Here is a 16403-nt window from a genome sequence, read left to right as displayed (position 1 = left end):
ATACAACTGTTGAATAAATTATGTTTTTTAAAAATATTATTATTATTATTATTATTATTATTATTGTATATTTTATGTATATTTTTTAATTATTAATGAATGTTGAATATTGTTTTTAATAAAGATTAAACCAAAACAACAGAAGCTTGTCGCCGGAAACGGAAACACGACGTGTTGTTTCCTCCTCCTCCTCCTCTCGCTGCTCCTCTGAGCTCCAGCTCCAGCTCCAGCTCCAGCTTCAGCTTCAGCTCCAGCTCCAGGAGTTACACACTGAACATGGAGCACAAGCTGATCCTGGCCGTGTCGGGCTTCCCGAGCCTCTACGACACGGGCTGCCTGAGCTACAGAGACCTGAACATGCGAGCCGACTCCTGGCGACGCGTCGCGGACCTGGTCGGTGTCCCCGGTAAGTCTTCCCTCTTTATTATGATATTATTAACGTTAACGGCTCCGGTAGTTCCACCGACTCACCCGCACCACGCGGAGGTTTGACGGCTGTGAAGTGAAACTCAATAAAACACTTTAGTTTTTATATTTTTAATCAAATCTCTTCTTGAAAAGATCAAAACAATAGAGAGTCCGTCTCTTAATACCGTCCGACTGTCTGCTGCTCTCAGCTCCAAACACATTGGTTCCTACTGAAGATGTAAACACCTCGCACATAAATAGTAGTTATATTACAGTAATATAAAGTAATAAAGTAATATAGTAATATAGTAATAGTTTCCTTTAATGAAGTCTCAGTAATTTAATAAAACAGCTGGCCACTTTACTACTATTAATTAAATAGGCTACAAGTATTATCAGCAAAATATACTTATAGCCCACTATTAAAAAGTAAAAGTAAGAACTGTTGAATAAATTGTGTTTTTTAAAAATTATTATATTTATTCAATATTATTATTATTATTATATAATTTATATATTTTTAAAATTATTAAAAAAAATTAAATTCAAATTCTTGGTCTCTGTACCATTATATTATGATTATTATTTTTGTATTTATATATATACTTTACTATTCCTACTATTAATTAAATAGGCTACAAGTATTATCAGCAAAATATACTTATACCATATGTATATATATATATATATAAAAAAGTAAATTTAACTGTTAAATACGTTTTTTATGATCATAATTGTATATTATTTGTATATTTTAATGTTTTTTCAATAAAGAATGAAAAAAGTAAATACAATTGTTAAATAAATTGTAAGTCTTTTTTTATTATAGTTTTATATTATTTAAGTGTATTTGTTCCAATTATATTTATTTAAATTATTATTATTATTATTATTTAAATTATTATTATTATTATTTTTATTATTTAAATTATTATTATTATTATTTATTTAAATTATTATTATTATTATTTTTATTATTTATTTAAATTATTATTCTTGTTTCTCTGCACCATTATGTTGAGGAAAAGTCCACAACGTTAATGTATATTTGAAAGTTTTTTCAATAAAGACTGAAAAAAGTAAATACAACTGTTGGATAAATGATGTTTTTTTTAATTATTATTATTTTCATTATTAAATATTATTATTATTTATTTAATATATTTTTAAATTCTTGGTCTCTGTACCACTAAATTATGATTATTAGTTTTTTATTTATATATATATATATATATATATACTTTACTATTACTACTATTAATTACGTATTATCAGCAAAATATAGTTATAGCCCACTATAAAAAGTAAAAGTACTCATAATGCTGTGAAATGACCCCTGTGAGTGTTTTACTAGTTGTATAATTAGCTTTTTACTGCTGTTGTTGGTCAACATAGAGCTGATTTGAACTATTTTATATACTGTTGGGTAGTTTAATCTATTTTTCATGTTTATTGTATATTATACATAGTGTCCTTTCTTCCTGTATCAGGTATTTCATTGTACAGGGAAACTTGTTTTAACTGCACACATGACAATAAACTCTTTGACTTCGTAGAAGTACAAGTACCTCAAATTTGTACTTGAATAAATGTACTTAGTTACAGTCCGCCACTGGCTAACTGTGCCTTTGTTTGGGGTTATTTTCAGCAGCAGATTAAAGGCACACTGTGAAACATTTGACCACTATATGGATGTCAGATTTATGCTGTTTGTATTTCTTTTTTCTTTCCAAATCTATATTTTAACCTTTTAACCTGATTCCAAACCTCTTCTTTGTTTTCTGGGAGAGGAGATTTCAGGCTTTGGATGAAAAAAATAAATCTGAAGTTGAATCTGTAGTAACGTCAACATCTGTTCTTCTCGCTGTGTTCATTAGAGTCTGAATGCAGAAGGAAGTGGAAGACGCTGAGAGACCAACACCGGAGGGAGAGGCAGCGGGAGAAAGAGAGGCGCGAGAGCGGCATCGGGCTCTTTAACTACAGGCCGTGGAGGTACTCGGCCATCCTGTCGTTTTTAAACCCGTTCATAGACGCCAGAGCCGCCGGCACCAACGGCTGGGCTCTGGACCCGCAGCCCTCTCAGCACCACGCGTCGGAAATGGGCTGCAGCACGACCACCGACACGCGGAGCGACGACGACGACGACTGCGACGACGAGAATTACGGTTCGTACAGAAGGATGTCTGGAATTAATTTACCCAGAACTGATGTCAGGCTGCAGAGACGGTGTGATCCTTGGGAATGTTTTACTAGGGCTGCAGCTCAGGATCATTTTTAGGGATGCACCGATAGCCGATGTTTTGTTGTTGTTGTTGTTGTTGTTACCTCCACCACGGAGGTCATGTTTTCGGTTCGGTTTGTTTGCTTGTCAGCAGGATTACGTAAAAACTACTAACATGATTTTCATGAAACTTGGTGGAAGGGTGTTTCATGCACCGGTGAAGAACTCATTACATTTTGGGCACATACACAAATTATTTTGTTAACATTGTGACATACTGTAGGCCATTTGGCCTTGGTGGAGGTCTGCGCTCTCCCAGTGCCCTTCTAGTTTATTTATTCCTGCGCTGTGCCAGGGAAACAAAGAAATCCTATCCAGTGAAAAATAAGCAACTGGTGATACTCAAATCAACGCACACACATAAAACTGCACAAAATCCAGTCAGTAAAAAAAATAAGAAAAGTGTCAGGAGAGGTCAAGAAGCCCACAGGCTTTTATTATTAAAGTTGAACAACAACAAGAAGCACACAAAATGAGCAGAACAACTAACCAAACAGTGGAAAACAATCCAATAAAAACAATGAAATACATAAAAAAAAACAGTACAGAGAAAAAGTAAATATATCTAAACATATCAAAAGATAATTAGACATCATGAATTAAACGTTTCGATGTTCTAAGGATAACGAGGTCTTGATAAGATGCGTTTTGGTGTTCCATATTTGTACACCACGATATCTGAGGGAGTACTGGCCATGTGAAGAGGATTAACCTGTCTAGTAATTAAGATTTAAAGAAGATGCTCAACAATGATGAGGGATAAATCACGGAATAATATAAGGTTAATAAACAAGAAACATTTCTGAAACTTCTTAGTTTGCTGATGAATCCCAGTGACTTCACAGTTTTATTACAAATAAAATGTTCAACTCAAATCCCTAAAAACACATCACAGCTGTGGGATGAAAGTTGAATGTGATTGTTTTATTTGTCTTTGTAGACATCTCCGTAGTAGACGCCACGACGACAACATCATCATCATCCTCAGAGTTCGTCCAGAGGAAGCGTCCGTCTTCTGCCAGCAGAGACGCCGTCCGATTGAAAGAAGCAAAGATGGAGGTGACCTCGGACGACTGCGTACAAGTACAACAACACGACAACATGAAGGAACTGTTTGAGGTGATGATGCAGTCGGTGACGTCTCTAGCCGCGTCCTTAGCTTCGTCACAATCTTCCTCGCAGCCCTCAGACCAGCTGACGCCCCTCGCTCAGTCCTCGCTGGCGGCGGCGGTCCTACAGCCCGACCTCCATCACCTTCAGACGCAGCGCGGCCCGCTGCCGTCCTGCGCCGCCTCCAGGCTGAACCACTTGAAGACCGAAGAGCAGGAAGCTGAGGTGGCGGAGCTGTTGGACCAAACCGATGGCGAGGAGGAGTGCGGCGCTGCGTCTACCAGGCCGACCCGGGCCAAGAGGAAGAGCGGCGACGGTCTGCTGGAGGAGTGCCTGAGGAGGATGGAGGCCAGGGAGGCTCAGAGAGACCGGGATCTGGACCAGAGAGACGATGTCACGCTGTTTTTACTGAGCTTGGCTCCGGCCATGAGGAGACTCCCTGCAGAGAAACAGTCGTGGGTCCGAACCAAGATCCAGCAGTTTCTACACGAGGCCGAGTTCGGCGCTACGAGTTTTCAGTGATCCCAAACTATTTTACATTTTTATATAAATACTGTGTGGATCACACATTTGTGGACTTTAACAATCAGTTTATTCACTTTACAGAGGAGTTCATTATCTCTCTCCATTTATATGATACTGTAACTTCTCCTTTCTCATATTTTTGTGCTGTTTTTAAATAAAAAATCATCTTGTGGCGATTTATATTTTGAATATATGAATTATTAATCAAAGTGTGGCGTTAATCTTCCTCATACGTACGGCTGCACGATTACGACCAAAATGATCATCACAATTTTGATCAATATTGAGATCACGATGAGGCTATTTCATCACGAATATTCATAGATTTTTAGTAGGGATGCACAGATACCAGTATCGGGGCCGATACTGTGCTCATGTACTCGTACTCGCAAGACGGCTCCGATACAACGTTACGGCAGCGTGACGTTAACCTCTCGTCACCATCTTTAAGGTCCTATCGCACGCGCTCACGATCCACCTCCCCGACGGTGCAGGCGAGACGGACCGGTGGTGCGCCCGACCCCGCGGGGCCGGGATCCCGCCTCAGGCGGCGCGCACCGGCCATCACTTTCATTGCGCCACAGGGTTTTGCTTGCACCCTCTGACTCGCACGTGCGTTAGACTCCTTGATCCGTGTTTCAAGACGGGTCGGGTGGGTTGCCGACATCGCCGCAGATCCCTGGCGCCTTTTACGTTGGCCGAGCCCCGCACTGAGGACAGTCCGCCCCGGTGACACTTTGGCCACGGCCCCGGGAAGCACCTTCGCCCCGAACCTTTCCAAGCCGACCTAGAGCCGGTTCGTGGCGCACCGCCTCGTATGCGGGACTCCCCAGCCTGCCGTGTGTCGCTCACACCCTCCAGCTGGCTGTTAACGAGGGTCTTTTATCGATACTCGGTATTGGCGAGTACCCAAATGTAAGTACTTGTACTCGGTCTGTGGTGCATCCCTTATTTTTAGGGACAAAATATTACACATTAAAATAAACCGACTGCTTTCACGTCCGTGTTGTGCTACAATCCTGCTAATGTACAAATCGTTGCATCAAAATAAGACTTCAAATATTCACCTGAGTTCATTTTGACGGGCAAAACAAGTAATATCAAAACAGTATATCACTCTTCTACTCTGGACTGCAGCCACATTTAGGGGAGTTTTTAACAGGCTGCCGTTGTAGGGTGCACATGCAGCGGCGTGACAGCTCCCCAAAAGTAAAGCCGAAAACATCTGGATCACCCCTCCCCCCCGGTGGCTGGCTGTTAGTTCAGCTGTTAGTCAATCGTGTTCATTTAATTGTGGGAAGCCAAAATCGCGATTGATATTCGATGAATTGTGCAGCCCTGCTTCTATATGTAGGAAAAGAACACGTCAGGTATTCAGCACGTTGATCAGAAATGTGATTGTTGTAAAGATTATAAACACATTAAAAATCCAAGCATAACTTTAGGTAGGTGTGTTTTTATCTACGTCACGTCTGGGTTCACTGTGTGCGAGTTGTTCTTTGGTAAAAGTGAAATATCAACCGGCTCCTGCTGATCATCTAGTTTTTTTTTTAAAGGCTTTTATATTTTTGTGTTCATTGAAACGTGAGTAGATCTGTGCTGTACAGAAGCCTGTATGAGAACAATTAAACAAGTTATTCAAAGTGCTAAAGACACAAGTGTCGCTGCTTTTGAAAGAGTTATATTCAAATGCTGCAATCGCTTTCTTGCAAAAATGCCGTTTTTGAAAAAAGGATTGTGAGGTTTTGATTGCAGAGTAGGTAGGTAGGTATTGACACTATAGACTCCACTGTTACAACGGACAACAAGGAAAGAAGTGGTGCTGATATTTACTATATATTTAATTAATATCAATTCAGTTTGGTAATATTATTTATTTAATATTCAGCGTTCACCGTGGAGGAATGCAAGAAAAAAACATTTGCATTATTTATTTATTTTTTATCATCACAAAACATCAAGTTAAATAGCAAAAGGAGCTTTATGTAAAACATAAATCATTGGCTAATAAGTTAAAGCATATAAAATGTATTTTCAGAACCTAAAAGTATACCTATTCACTTGTACTATAGTTCATACCCTTATGAAAAAGTAGTATACTTTATTAAACAAAAACGACTGTTTGTTAACAATTAAATGACATTACCGGTAAATAATGGTAATATTAGAAATAATGAAGGTCACATGTTTTTTACTGCAGAATATCATTGTTTATTACAGAACCAGCTCTTGTTGTTCACTGGCGCCTAAAATACCATTTGGAACATCTTTTATTACGTGGCATTGATCATTTTATTGATCAGCTTCAGTGTTAAATCATAAACAGATACCAGTGATTCTATAGCCACCATAATATCATAAAATAATGTATTTATACTGACAGACACATTGAACTTTTATTTGATTGTTTTAAATTTATTTATTTTTGATTAATTTATTTTGATTGTAAGGGAAGCCTTCCTGAGCATTCAGGAGAAACCTTGATGATGAAGTGGATTTTGTGGAAGGGAAGCCTGAGCATTCAGGAGAAACCCCTTACAGAAAAGTCACTTTTTGTATTTCCTTGATGATGAAGTGGATTTTGTGGAAGGGAACCTGAGCACCGGGATCAACCACGCAGGAAGGAGGGAACTTGGAGGGGGATGGTAAATGATGAAGTCATCTGGTGATGTGGATGAAGGAGGGAGGTGGGGTTGGAGGGAGGTAGGAGAGGAGAAGGGAGGAGGAGCCTGAGCTGAACAACCAGCAGCCTCCTCTACCTGATTCTCGCCGTCACACTGACGGCTCAAGAAAGACTTCATCCTCTTCTCCGTCTGCTCCTCAAGGTTGATCTCCACCTTCTCATCTGTTGGTTTCATCTGAGCTTTCTCCTTCTCTTTCTTTTTCATCTTCTTGTCATGCATTTTGCTTTTCAACTTCTGTAACTCTTCCTGTCTGTCCTCGGTGTCCCTCTTGCGGGAAAAGAAACCCCTCTTCTTGTTCAGATTCAGACAGAGCTCCTCCAAGTCCTCGTTGTCCTTCTCCAACTGTTTGATTTTGGTCTCCCAGCGATGTTGTTTGTTGGCCAGGTCAACCTCCATCTGTCTCACTCTTGTGTGCATCCGTTGGACTTTTTCGGCCAGGTCCTTATTCTCCTCTTGCACCTTTTGTATTTGTTTCTCCAGCTGTTGATTATTGGCCAGCGTCTGGGCATTCTTGCAGACTGTCTTACTGAGCTCATCCTGCACCTGGTCCACCTTTTTCTGGAGTTCCAGCTGCAGTGTCTTCCAGGCTTGTTCTTTTTTGGCCAGGTCCTTTGCAGATCTGTCCTCCAAAGCTTTGAATTTTTCCTGCCAGACTGTCTCGCTGTCTAGGAGTTCACCTCCTTTGAGCTGCAGCTGGCTAGTGGTCTCTTTGAGTTTTTGAGAGAGACCCTCTACTTCATTGTCCCTGCGGTGGAGCTCATCTTGCACCTGGTCCACCTTTTTCTGGAGTTCCAGCTGCAGTGTCTTCCAGGCTTGTTCTTTTTTGGCCAGCTTCTTTGCAGATCTGACCTTCAAAGCTTTGAATTTTTCCTGCCAGACTGTCTCGCTGTCTAGGAGTTCACCTCCTTTGAGCTGCAGCTGGCTGGTCTCTTTGATTTTTTGAGAGAGACCCTCTACTTCATTGTCCCTGCGGTGGAGCTCATCTTTCACCTGGTCCACCTTTTTCTGGAGTTCCAGCTGCAGTGTCTTCTGGGCTTGTTCTTTTTCGGCCAGGTCCTTTGCAGATCTGTCCTCCAAAGCTTTGAATTTTTCCTGCCAGACTGTCTTGCTGTCTAGGAGTTCACCTCCTTTGAGCGACAGCTGGCTAGTGGTCTCTTTGAGTTTTTGAGAGAGACCCTCTATTTCATCATCTCTGCGGTGGAGCTCATCTTGCACCTGGTCCACCTTTTTCTGGAGTTCCAGCTGCAGTGTCTTCTGGGCTTGTTCTTTTTCGGCCAGGTCCTTTGCAGATCTGTCCTCCAAAGTTTTAAATTTGTCCTGCCAGACTGTCTTGCTGTCTAGGAGTTCACCTCCTTTGAGCTGCAGCTGGCTAGTGGTCTCTCTGAGTTTTTGAGAGAGACCCTCTATTCTATCACCTCTGCGGTGGAGCTCATCCTGCACCTGGTCCACCGTTTTCTGGAGTTCCAGCTGCAGTGTCTTCCAGGCTTGTTCTTTTTTGGCCAGCTTCTTTGCAGATCTGTCCTTCAAAGCTTTGAATTTCTCCTGCCAGACTGTCTCGCTGTCTAGGAGTTCACCTCCTTTGAGCGACAGCTGGCTGGTCTCTTTGATTTTTTGAGAGAGACCCTCTACTTCATTGTCCCTGCGGTGGAGGTCATCTTTCACCTGGTCCACCTTTTTCTGGAGTTCCAGCTGCAGTGTCTTCTGGGCTTGTTCTTTTTCGGTCAGGTCCTTTGCAGATCTGTTCTTCAAAGCAGTCTCGCTGTCTAGGAGTTCACCTCCTTTGAGCTGCAGCTGGCTAGTGGTCTCTTTGAGTTTTTCAGAGAGTGCTGGTTTGCCCTGATGCAAACTTGGCAGAGGCGCCAGTTTTTCCTGATGCACAGTTGGTCGAGGTGCCAGTTTGCGCAGATGCCAACTTGGTAGAGGTGCCGGTCTGCCCTGATTCGAAGGTGGATGAGGTGCCAGTTTGCCCTGATGCACAGTTGGTAGAGGTGCCAGTTTGTCCTGATGCACAGTTGGTAGAGGTGCCGGTTTGCCCTGATGCAAACTTGGTAGAGGTGCCAGTTTGCCCTGATGCACAGGTGGCAGAGGTGCCAGTTTGTCCTGATGCACAGTTGGTAGAGGTGCCGGTTTGCCCTGATGCAAACTTGGTAGAGGTGCCAGTTTGCCCTGATGCACAGGTGGCAGAGGTGCCAGTTTTTCCTGATGCACAGTTGGTCGAGGTGCCAGTGTGCGCTGATGCCAACTTGGTAGAGGTGCCGGTCTGCCCTGATTCGAAGGTGGATGAGGTGCCAGTTTGCCCTGATGCACAGTTGGTAGAGGTGCCAGTTTGTCCTGATGCACAGTTGGTAGAGGTGCCGGTTTGCCCTGATGCAAACTTGGTAGAGGTGCCAGTTTGCCCTGATGCACAGGTGGCAGAGGTGCCAGTTTGCCCTGATGCAAACTTGGCAGAGGTGCCAGTTTGCCCTCATGCAAACTTGGCAGAGGGCCCGGTTTGCCCTGATGCAAACTTGGCAGAGGTGCCAGTTTGCCCTCATGCAAACTTGGCAGAGGGCCCGGTTTGCCCTGATGCAAACTTGGCAGAGGTGCCAGTTTGCCCTCATGCAAACTTGGCAGAGGGCCCGGTTTGCCCTGATGCACAGGTGGCAGAGGTGCCAGTTTGTCCTGATGCACAGTTGGTAGAGGTGCCGGTTTGCCCTGATGCAAACTTGGTAGAGGTGCCAGTTTGCCCTGATGCACAGGTGGCAGAGGTGCCAGTTTTTCCTGATGCACAGTTGGTCGAGGTGCCAGTGTGCGCTGATGCCAACTTGGTAGAGGTGCCGGTCTGCCCTGATTCGAAGGTGGATGAGGTGCCAGTTTGCCCTGATGCACAGTTGGTAGAGGTGCCAGTTTGTCCTGATGCACAGTTGGTAGAGGTGCCGGTTTGCTCTGATGCAAACTTGGTAGAGGTGCCAGTTTGCCCTGATGCACAGGTGGCAGAGGTGCCAGTTTGCCCTGATGCAAACTTGGCAGAGGTGCCAGTTTGCCCTCATGCAAACTTGGCAGAGGGCCCGGTTTGCCCTGATGCAAACTTGGTAGAGGTGCCAGTTTGCCCTGATGCACAGGTGGCAGAGGTGCCAGTTTGCCCTGATGCAAACTTGGCAGAGGGCCCAGTTTGCCCTGATGCAAACTTGGCAGAGGTGCCAGTTTGCCCTCATGCAAACTTGGCAGAGGGCCCGGTTTGCTCTGATGCAAACTTCGCAGAGGTGCCAGTTTAGCCCGATGCATATTTTTCTCAGGGGCTGGTTTGCCTTGATGTAAATTTGGCAGAGGTGCCAGTTGACCCTGATTTTGAGGAGGTGCTTGTTGGCCCTTATTGGTATTTCAATGGGATGCTGGTTAGGCCAAAACACCGCCAACTACCGTTACCCCGTTTCTTGGATTGTGTCTTCTGTCTATTGCACTCTGTTGTAGACTTGTTGTGCGTAGAAGACTGAATGTAGTTCTCTGTAGCAGACTGAGAGAGAATGAGAGACTTATCTGTGTCTCTCTAGCTGTCGTTATCTGTAAAAGACTGCTGCTCTGAGTCTCTGTGGCAAATCCACTTGACTGGACTTGTGAAGTAACTGTCAAGAACTGTCTCTGGCTGGCTCTGAAGCTGGACTCCAGAATTAGAGATGAAAGGAATGATGACATCACAACATCAGATCAACGCCTTTAATGGTGACATCACAAAATTGTGACATCACAAAATCAGATCAAAGCCATTTCCATTCCCATGACATGATGTGAGTTCCATGGCAACGCAATGTGATTTCCATGGCAACGCAATGTGATTTCCATGACAACGCAATGTGATGTCACAATGCAAAATGACAGGAAGCCAGGGTCTAGCTTATAAACAAACATTAATACAGGCAACAATGAAATGAATAAACATTTAAAGGCCCATAATTCATCTTTATTTTGAAATTCTTTGACTTATTAACTTAATTTATTAACTAAATGAACTTGGCAAAAGGATTGACACTAGGCCTATATGACAGATAAATCAGATACTTTATGTATTTAATAGCTGCAACTGCATTTTGGTTAAGTAAATTATTAATTACTTATTTAGTTAATCATAAATTAATTAGTAAATACAAGCATTTTGGGGGATTTAAGCACATCCGGGGGTCCGGGAGATTTAATAAACAAAATCTGTTAGTCTATTTTGATGCTTTTTTATGCACTCTGGTACCTTATTTACACTAAAAGTACCTATATGGCATTCAGTTTTGCTTTTTCTATGGTGTTCCTCGAGATCTTGGTTTAACAATGGTTACATTTAGCACCAAATCTGTGTAACTTCTATCATAATGTTCTAAGCTGTTTTACACTTTCACAATATAGTTTGATTAATTAGTTAATTAATGTTTTATTCTGATTCATGACTAGAGCAAATTGACAAACAGTGCTGAGCTGCATCTCAAATTAGTTTTCAGGTTCCCAGCTTCCACACTTCTATGTGACATTTACTGCTGACCTGATATCTTCCCGTAAAGACCCCCTGTACCCCCCCCAGCTGGTTGCTGTGTTTAACTTCACAAATAAAAACAGTTAAACTAAGAAGTGTATTCCTCCACATTGACACAATGTATTTTGATTTATTACAAAAGCATTTTTTATTAACCTATGATATAAAAGTAACAATACTCTGCAAGACCTTTTCTTGCATTTGATATTGTGGTTCAAAATTCTTAAATGGTTATTTTAGCAATTCATTGAGCAAAATGCATTCATAGTATTTAGGATTTCTTCATATGTGCAACCATATCAGTGTTTCACAGTTTTTCTCATTCGCTTTGGCTCAATTTTTGAATGAGAAATATGTTTTTTTCAAAACAATAACTTTAAACCTCTGAACAATTAGTTTGTTGTTCACAACAGGTTTTAATTTCTCATTCATTCAAGCAAATTGCACGCGCTTTGGCACATGTACAGAAGAGTAAGTACAATAACCACTTGCACATGTCTCGCTGATTAAAACTGACGAGTTGATTCTCAGTGAAGTTCTCGTCCTCTTCACAAGTTCTAAACATCTCTTCATCGTTTGAGCCGTCACATGCAAAACGATCCATTCAATCATCAAAATCTGTCAGACAGACATACATACTAATTATTGACACACAGAATAGAAAATGACCAGAGTCGATGCTGAGCCAAGCTTTAATGTAGGGGAAAAAACCAAACATAACAATGCTTTACAGAGATACAGAGTACAATGACATTAGTACTGTAAATACAGAGTTTATGTCGGTGCAATAAGCTTAGTTAAAAGGAGAAAGCGTGTTGTTAAGCATATATAATCTTTTTAAAAACACAATTTATCCAGTTGTGTTTGTGTTCGGATCTCCATCAATTGGACCTCAATCACTTCTACTCCCCTACGCCCCTTGTTGAGGCTTAGACACATTTAAATGCCTAGTTTTGAAAACACGCCTCTGCAAGATTTCCATCGATGAAGCAGCTGATGCATGTGAATACACTATTGCTTGGCGTGTAGCAACGGAATATGTTGTTTTGACCAACAGATCTTCCAAGATTTTGAAGGCTCCCTTTAATATCTTCCTGGTCAATTGTAATGTCACCATTCCTGTCATATACTCTGGTAAACACAAAAGCAGAATCTTCCCAATAGTCATCAAAGACTTTTTTAAGTTTCTTTAAGATATTGTACTTATGGACCTTGCTTGCACACTTATCAGCACATGGAGAAAAGTAAGAATAGAAGATCAGCCTATTACCCTCTTTTTCGTCAACTAAAGGTTTTATTTCGTCCAGTACACGGTTCTCTGCATGATCATCATACCATTCCGCATGTTCAGGTTTTGCTGCAACCACATTGGTACCTACGTACACTTCACCACTTAAAAGCTTTGTTTTCACAACGTCAGGTTTGTCTTCATTGAAGGCACCCTCAAGCTTGTTCTGGTCCTCTGGGATGTTTGCAGCCAAACTGAACTGCATGTTGGGTATGAAGTACCTGACAATGGAAACAGACACACACAAGTGTTACCTGGGGTCAGAGTATAGATACAAGGTTTGGATGGAGATGGAGTAGAAGAATAAATAGATGGATGGGTTTGATTTTAAGAGATTCAGAAAATGCAAACACCAACATGCTAACAGGCTCATAGTAACAGTTGTGTGTTAGCGTGGTAAGATTTGCTAATTAGCACCAGTTCTGCAGGTATTTGGTCATAAACCAAAGTATTGAACACATTAAAAGTTTGCCCTAACGGTGGAGCTATATGAAAAGTCAGAGGATCACCAAAGTCATTAGGGTTCATCCTCTGGATACCACGAATGTCTGTTGTGAATGTCATCGCAAGCCATCTAATGGTTGTGGAGATATTTCATTGCTTCGACTGCCCTTACATCCTCCCTTTAGCCATGCTAGCAACTACTGCGTCTGATAAAGGCCAATGATGTCGGGTTGGGACATGACAATAACAACTGATGGGAAGAAAGGGCAAAAGAACATGACTACTAACTCACATTATGTGACTATTGTTGGCCAAAACAAGGTTACGGCATGCAAACTAATGTGTGAAGATAATCCTACTGAACTTGCTGAAGGTGATTTTCATTCTGTTTAGGCAACACATCTCTCCATCAAAACTAAGAAAATACTAAGTAAACACAATAATAACGAGTTAACGCCACTAATTTCTTTAACACATTAACGCAACTTGCGATTTTTTAGGTTCTAGCAGGCTCAGTTTTAAAGCTAGAAAACCTAAAACCTAAAGAATCCATCGGTACCAACCATGTCTTATTAGCTTATCGTGGAGGTTAAATAACGCTTCAGACACGCGCTAAATTTCGATGAGGAAAAACTGTCATGGTCATTTCCAAAGGGGACCCTTGACCTCTGACCTCCAGATATGTGAATGTAAATGGGTTCTATGGATACCCACGAGTCTCCCCTTTACAGACATGCCCACTAAATGATAATCACATGTTTTTTATGCTAAATGCAGTACCTGTGAGGGTTTCTGGACAATATCTGTCATTGTTTTGTGTTGTTAATTGATTTCCAATAATAAATATATACATACATTTGCGTAAAGCAGCATATTTATCCACTCCCATGTTGATAAGAGTATTAAATACTTGACAAATCTCCCTTTAAGGTACATTTTGGAAAGATCAAATTTTTTTTATTTGCGATTAATCGTGATTAACTATGGAAAATCATGCGATTAATTGTGACTAAATATTTCAATCGATTGCCCTAGAAAATACTGAACGCATACATAAGGGTCATACTTGTAGACTGCCTTTGTACTGTACAGCAAAACATTTGGCTCAATATCCCAATTATTGTAATTACTATTACAGCAAATGTCTGTGTTAAAGGTGCTATTGATAACATTGATAACATTCAGCCACTAGATGTCACATTCTCCCTCCTCCGTTACATAGCATTTACTTTTTCCACACTAACTGACAACCCAAAGATACCACGTGATACCAATGTCGTTTGGCTCACAAGCCTCGTTAGAAGTGGGAACCAGACATCAGATAAACTTCCACAGAGATAAACAAAACATTTGAACCCGCCAAATTTTTTAAAATGATTAATTCACCATCATAATATATATATATATATATATTTAGGAAAAGCCATACTTTTATTCAGCACCTTTCTAAAAGCTCTGTAGATGTAGTTTTTTTCTTTTTCTTTTAAATATTCATCTAAATTAAAATGTTACCACTAATAACCTTTAACTGTGAAGACGAGGAATGCTGAGCTTTTTAGTACTGGAATCTAACTGACTCACCTGTTCTTGATTTCTTTCATAATTTCTGTCAGCCGATCCAGATCCAGTTCCTGAGCCACACTGTTTCCAATAGACAGGCTGAAGGCCACCGCCACCACCATCCAACACAGACCGGCCATCTGCACACAAAACAAACAGCATGCACACTTCAATTTAAGAAATATCACACTTTATAGCACTTGTTACGGAATAAGAACTGGGATGTTCACTTTAAAAATAAACATGTTGAAGTCACTCAAATACCTTTAAAACTGTGGTTTTATACAAGTAAGACTTTCCCTTTTAAACCCATTTTATTAAATATCATTATGGCCATTCCTACACAGCTCTCCAGCCGTGTATCTTGTATGTATATGTAGCTACATACTGACAAAAACTAGACTAAAACTAGCAAACACACTCTGGAAACTAACTAAAATGAAATAAAAACTAATTGAAAAAACTATTACAACATAATAATATAACATATATGTACACAGATGCTTAGTGTTTTTTTTAATTATGATGGTGCCTTCAAATGAAACTTGTGAGCTCGTGTTTACAACGTGGGAAGTCGTGTACATGATATGCTGGGCTTTCAAGTGGTTAAGTCATGAAGAACGCCGCCGCTAAGCAACGGCAACGTTAACGTTACTGCCGGCGTCTAGAAGCCACAGAGGCTAACAATTTAGAAAGCAAGCAAGCGGGTAACATAATGCAGGAAATGCAAATGAATATCAACATTTTCCTCAGCCATATTATGAAATTACCAAGAAAAACAATGTACTATTAACTTATTATACACCAAAAAATGAACTTCCATGACCTTCGCCATTTCTGACAACGTCAACAAACACGTCACAAGTCGTGAGCTTTCAGAAACGTTCCACTTAAGAGGTCGTGAGGTCATATGGACTGGTAAACATGGTAAACACGACCCCCATTTGACGGCGCCATTATATTGTTTGCCATTCTTTATGCAACAATATTTGCATTAAAATATTCATTGACATATCTCATATAAAAATGATTTATTTACCATACATTTAACAGAAATATTTTGGTTTTCCTTTACCTCTTTTGGAGGAGAAAGATGTTCAATGGAGCCTCTGAAGCTGTCTTCTTCTTCTTCTGCGTTAGGAGGCGAGTTGTTGCTGCGTTAGGAGGCGAGTTGTTGCTGCGTTAGGAGGCGAGTTGTGTCGAAGTAAAGTGTTTCAGGCCTTGGGCCAAAAGATGTCTGAAAACCTTGATCAACTTTCTACAAAAAATCAATGTTCAGGATGTCAAAAAGTCAACACAGGATACTCAAATAACTGTCTGAAGATGGTTCAAGTTGGTTGCAAAAAGCATAGATTTTATTGTGTTCTATTGAGACAGCAACACAAACAAAGCCCGAGCCTGGTCCGGAGCAGACTAAAACAAGTTTAGCAAACACAGTCTTATATACAATTTTGAGGAGCCTTGAAAAACAGGGGCTCCTCCTTTTGGGCGTAATTTAAGGTTGTGTCGTTTTTATTGGTGTCAGGTGATTGAAGTCTGAACTGTTACCTGGTGTCTGGCACCTGCCTTAATCGGCTCCTGATGTGTAGGGCCGATGTCGGATACATT

General features: G+C 41.1%; 2 protein-coding genes and 1 long non-coding RNA gene across 4 annotated transcripts; 1 reads left to right on the top strand and 2 right to left on the bottom strand.

The window, feature by feature from the left end:
• The first annotated feature begins 245 nt into the window (after positions 1-245).
• Positions 246-4506, top strand: LOC141756336 (uncharacterized). The gene is made up of 3 exons (XM_074615990.1): positions 246-406; positions 2286-2573; positions 3630-4506. The coding sequence occupies exons 1-3, from the start codon at positions 277-279 to the stop codon at positions 4319-4321; spliced, it is 1110 nt and encodes a 369-aa protein (XP_074472091.1). The 5' UTR covers positions 246-276; the 3' UTR covers positions 4322-4506.
• Positions 4507-6802: 2296 nt separating this feature from the next.
• LOC141756274 (uncharacterized) lies at positions 6803-10621 on the bottom strand. 2 transcript variants are annotated; one of them, XM_074615880.1, is made up of 2 exons: positions 8784-10621; positions 6803-8582 (listed from the first exon to the last, which is right to left on the bottom strand). In XM_074615880.1, the coding sequence occupies exons 1-2, from the start codon at positions 10270-10272 to the stop codon at positions 6871-6873; spliced, it is 3201 nt and encodes a 1066-aa protein (XP_074471981.1). In that variant the 5' UTR covers positions 10273-10621; the 3' UTR covers positions 6803-6870. The 2 variants fall into 2 exon arrangements, with proteins under 2 accessions (XP_074471981.1, XP_074471980.1); XM_074615879.1 differs by having other exon boundaries at positions 6803-10621.
• Positions 10622-12177: 1556 nt separating this feature from the next.
• Positions 12178-16191, bottom strand: LOC141755895 (uncharacterized). The gene is made up of 3 exons (XR_012591363.1): positions 15871-16191; positions 14817-14935; positions 12178-13012 (listed from the first exon to the last, which is right to left on the bottom strand). It is a non-coding gene; the product is annotated as an uncharacterized LOC141755895 (long non-coding RNA).
• Between the last annotated feature and the right edge of the window lie 212 nt (positions 16192-16403).

Source organism: Sebastes fasciatus, chromosome 18 (assembly GCF_043250625.1).
Source record: "Sebastes fasciatus isolate fSebFas1 chromosome 18, fSebFas1.pri, whole genome shotgun sequence".
NCBI classification, from domain to species: domain Eukaryota; kingdom Metazoa; phylum Chordata; class Actinopteri; order Perciformes; family Sebastidae; genus Sebastes; species Sebastes fasciatus.
The sequence above is the reverse complement of the archived record's forward strand: the minus strand, read 5'-3'. Positions and strand labels throughout refer to the sequence as shown.